The sequence below is a fragment of the Stylophora pistillata genome, chromosome 6 (assembly GCF_964205215.1).
Source record: "Stylophora pistillata chromosome 6, jaStyPist1.2, whole genome shotgun sequence".
In the NCBI taxonomy this organism is placed as follows: domain Eukaryota; kingdom Metazoa; phylum Cnidaria; class Anthozoa; order Scleractinia; family Pocilloporidae; genus Stylophora; species Stylophora pistillata.
The window spans coordinates 23,171,358-23,175,598 of record NC_142524.1 but is presented as its reverse complement, the minus strand read 5'-3'; the positions used below and the strand labels follow the sequence as shown (position 1 = coordinate 23,175,598).

Sequence of the window (4,241 nt, the reverse complement as noted above, 5' to 3'; positions counted from 1 at the left end):
TTATCAATGAAGATCATCAAAAGCGAAGTTTAACCTTTGTTTTTCATCATATATAAGATCATATCAGACATCAGCAGACGCTGAGCACAAGGGAAAATTTTGTGTGCAAATTTATGATTGTCTTCAAATCCTAACTTGCTTCACAGTTTATTGGTGGACCAATAATCTTGGTCAAAAACTGGATATTATTGATAGTTAAACTCAAAAAGACCCAGACAAGCTAAATGTAATCAGTTTTGACCAAATTGTTTTAATTGCTTTCCCTTCTTTAAGCTGCATCAACATATTTTAGCTCACTTTGAGCGTTACTTTAAGATCATGTGTAGGAGAGTTCAGCGATTCCCTTGTCACTGCACCAAGATATATCCCATGGCTTTGACGTGTTTTTCTCCGTTGTCTGATGTATAACCTTTTATTGCATAATTTCCACATGTGATTTTGTCATCAGTGCTTCCTCCCGTTCCAAAGCCGATTCTGGAATCAGTGGATGCACAGTCTTTTTCATTATTTCCAATAATACCAATTCTTGCTCTGGAAGAGCGTCTACTACTTCCCACCGCATTGAAGCCTTCCTTGTTACAGTTGGCCTGTAAGGAGGATTGTGAACCAATCAACTTCTTCCACTTGCTGCGACCCAACGAGGTGGCGCGGTATTTTCCATCAGCGAGCAGCGAGTAGAGAGAGCTGGACTGCTTGTTGATCACAATGAACTTAAGCTGTTGGTTTATTTTCATGCCGAGGCAGATCTTGGAGAAAGGTGTGTTCCAGTAGGTTGGTAACTTAGTCTCTTGTGAGTCAAAGCCAGTCTTTCCTCCTGGAAGGTTGTAGACACTTTTGTCGCTCCAAAACTTGGAATCGTAGTGGAAGCTTCTCTGAAATTTCAAGGAAAATAAAGAGTTAATCATATAATAGTCAAGCGGAGTGGTGTTCTCTGAGAGAAAAGCTGCATACCTTCCTGCCGTCAATCTTCATGGCCAGCGTCCATCCTCCATCTCCGCATCCAAAGTCTCCCATGTGGCAGTAAACAGGAACGTATTGTGAACCAAACACCAGTGGGTATACTTGGCTCTTTGTCCACCTGTGGACAATCGAAATATTAGTGTCATTAGAAGTCTTAAACACCATTGTAAAAAACTAGTGGTGCATGTCTAGTTTTCTTAAATATTACACGGTAGGATAGATTAGCATTATTGATGATGATATCAATCTGATCACTTACTTGTGTTTTTCGAAGTGTTCTTTGCACGAAGAGGCTATTGGGTATGAAAAGTACTTGCTGTTAATATTTTAAAAATAGTTTTTATCATTCTCAAACGTTTTTACCAGCGTACGAAGAAGTAACCAGGTTTTTAACACAGAAACGAGCACCCTATTCGATTGTTCCGATTCAATCACGCGCGTTATTTGTGTAACTTCAAATCAATCACGCATTCTCATTTTAAAGCTTGCATATCGAAGACTCACGTCTGCTTAAACTACCTGGCTGTAAAGGGGAAGGATTCTTTATCGCTGCAATAAGATCTTGGAGTTTGGTTTGCAGCATTTTCATGGCATTGTTGGCGTCCGAGTCTTGAATCATGTTACAAATAAGATTACAAGCCGTCATTTTGTCGAATGGTTTGGCGCAAGCTGGGGACGAGGATCTGTCTCCATTTACGGTCAGCGAAAGGAATAAAGCGGTGATACAAACTTGAAGGAATACGCTCATTTTGACGAGTTGTCGTAGCTTTCTGCGCACAAGGGGTCTTTGTAAACCTTTTTTCGCATCTGAGTTGCTAACATAGACCGTGTCTCTATGTAATGTGTCTTAACAAATGTTTATCTAACTCGTTAATTCTTGCTATCCGTGGCAATCCAATGACCTTGTTCCAAGTCTAAGCTACCAGTGAAATCTTAGCCCCCATAATTTTGTACAAGGTTTTTCTTTTGCTCGATTTTTTTCTTTAATTTCCATAGACCGAGAGTCTATTTTGATGGGATGCTTATCCCCGGAGTAAATTAAAGATCGTACCAATAATCCAGTCTTAGGGTTAAGCAAACAGACAATCTCTTCCTCCAGAATAATAATAAAAAAAGTTATATGCCTATAGCGATCTCGTTTCCTCCGTTTAGTTTTGATCGTCAACTCAAATTTTCCACAAGCCCTGTTGATTTATAAGTTTGCAAGGATTGAACAGCCATACATACATTTTTGTTTTAGTTCCTTGTGCAGATTGAAAATAAAACAATAAAAGGTTATATTTTAACATAAATACAAATTTTATTTTTCTGGTGATTTTGTCTCGTTATTTCTTAGCTTAGTTCTGAGAGATGGCTACTCATGTATGAAATGATCAGCCAGAGAGCACATTAATTGAAAAATTCCGCTGGTCTCTGTACTATCTCTATCTAGTCATCAAAGATGATTTTTTTCACGGTATTCATAAAAGATTGCGTAACTATATGCAATTTTTAAGTAAATCTCAACAACTGATTTGCAATTTACTGCCCGCTAAGCCCTTGACACGCGAAATTCCTGTACAGAATCTGCAGCAGACTGCTATGATGCGTATACGTGTTATCTATCGGTTGGGGGTTCCGTGTTATGAGAATGCGCGCTCATGGTCTTGAGTTGTGGCATCACGCGATATTCCCAACAGAGGAAACATCTTTTTAGTTGAAACAAAGGTTTAGCGGTAAACAACAGATCTGTTTCTCGCCTTCGTGAGTTGATTTGTAAACTAACTCTTACTGTTAGCTGTTAGTTGGATCCACGAATCATTTTCAGTGAAGCATTTTAAAAAAAAGGTCGCTACGAGGAGTTTATAGACTAGCCTCTAAAACCTTTGATTCAGATCATCAGCAAAAGCATCCACATCATTTTCCTGTGCTAAGTGAGGTGTTTTATCGTGAAAACAATTAATTCGTTTAGATGTGGCGAGTGACGTGTAATCACACTTCTCTGCGGCAACCGCATTAATTCACAAAGGAGTATTTTGTAGAAAGAGAAAGAAAAAGGGAGTTAGTGTGACTGAAACAAACAAAAAAAAAAATGTCAACTAGTAGGAAAGAAACAGAAGATGACGGTTTTACGGCGCCGAATCACAAACAAATGCACCATTAGAAATCAAAAACGCCTTTTGAATTTACTGACAATTTCCTTTTCATTTCTCAAGACGAGGGGAGTCGGGAGAATTCGAAACAACCGTGTAAATAATAAATGTGACAGCCATGGATTTCACGGAATTGCTATTGAAATTTTGCTAACACTTAAAGTGTCAAGTTGAGGTTGTGTTAACACAGAAAAAGTCATCTTTATTGCGATTTATTTGAATATTTCTTAACACAAGCTGGGGAAGAGGATTTGTCAGCGGAAGGAATAAAGCGGTGATAGAAACTTGAAGGAATACGCTTATTTTGAGGAGTTATCGTAGCTTTATGCGAATAAGAGGACCATGCAATTATTCTGTCTCTTCTAGATCTGAGTCACTAGCGTATAACCGTGACCCTGTGTATTGTGTCTCAACTAATGTTTACCGGACTCGAAAATGTTCTTGCTGTTGGCAACAAAGGCCAATGATTTTGTTCCAAGTTTAAGCCGGTGGTGAATTCGTAGCTTCCGTGATTATGATGAAGTTTCCTTTTACGCTTGATTTAATTCATTTCTGTTTTATTTTCTCGTGAATTTTATTATTTTTTAAGATTAATACTTGATGCTTTCTTGTCCCCAGTTGAGTGAATGTACGAATCCGCTAGTAAGCCAGACGTAGGTTTGAGCAAACAGACACTCCGTTGCCCTCTAAAGAATTTTGGATCAATAGCAATTTTGTTTCCTCCGCTTGACTCAAGCTTGATCAGTTTTGATCGTCAAATCAAATATCCTCAGTCTCTGTCGATTATAAAGTTGTTAACGACTGAACACGGGGTAAAAAAACCGTTTTTGTTTCAGCTCCTCGCTCGCACGCACTGAAACTACAACAAAGAAAGACTTACGATAATTGCACTTTAGTCTCGGCGACTTTGTCTCGTTATTTTTAACCTAATTCTGAGGGATGGCTACTCTAAAACCAGCCAGAGAACAAATTCATCGAAAACTTTCGTTCGTGACTATACCATTTTTATCGAGTCATTAAAGAAGTCTTCTTCCACGGTATTCATAGAATATTTTGGCATTATTTTCAATCTAATTAAACTTCAATCATAGCTTTGCAAATTTACTGCCCGGTATGTCGAGCAAACGTCAGTTCCTTTACAAAATCTAC

The 4,241-nt window shown here is 38.4% G+C and overlaps 1 protein-coding gene across 3 annotated transcripts; it reads right to left on the bottom strand.

Annotated features, from left to right (window-relative positions):
- Window positions 1-230: 230 nt before the first annotated feature.
- LOC111341344 (putative skeletal organic matrix protein 5) lies at window positions 231-1,781 on the bottom strand. 3 transcript variants are annotated; one of them, XM_088725363.1, is made up of 4 exons: window positions 1,461-1,781; window positions 1,220-1,276; window positions 952-1,078; window positions 231-872 (listed from the first exon to the last, which is right to left on the bottom strand). In XM_088725363.1, exons 1-4 carry the CDS (start codon window positions 1,706-1,708, stop codon window positions 348-350), a joined length of 957 nt encoding a protein of 318 aa, XP_088581489.1. In that variant the 5' UTR covers window positions 1,709-1,781; the 3' UTR covers window positions 231-347. The 3 variants fall into 3 exon arrangements, with proteins under 3 accessions (XP_088581489.1, XP_088581488.1, XP_022804043.2); XM_088725362.1 differs by having other exon boundaries at window positions 1,220-1,253; window positions 1,465-1,781; XM_022948308.2 differs by having other exon boundaries at window positions 1,220-1,253; window positions 1,480-1,781.
- Between the last annotated feature and the right edge of the window lie 2,460 nt (window positions 1,782-4,241).

Excerpts from the sequence above, each read along its gene's own strand:
- LOC111341344 (XM_088725363.1), bottom strand. The coding sequence starts at position 1,708 with ATGAGCGTATTCCTTCAAGTTTGTATCACCGCTTTATTCCTTTCGCTG. Across the intron at positions 1,277-1,460 it reads GGTAGTTTAAGCAGACGTGA|CAAGTACTTTTCATACCCAA; the intron begins GTCTTCGATATG and ends AAATATTAACAG. Across the intron at positions 873-951 it reads TGAAGATTGACGGCAGGAAG|AGAAGCTTCCACTACGATTC; the intron begins GTATGCAGCTTT and ends TTGAAATTTCAG.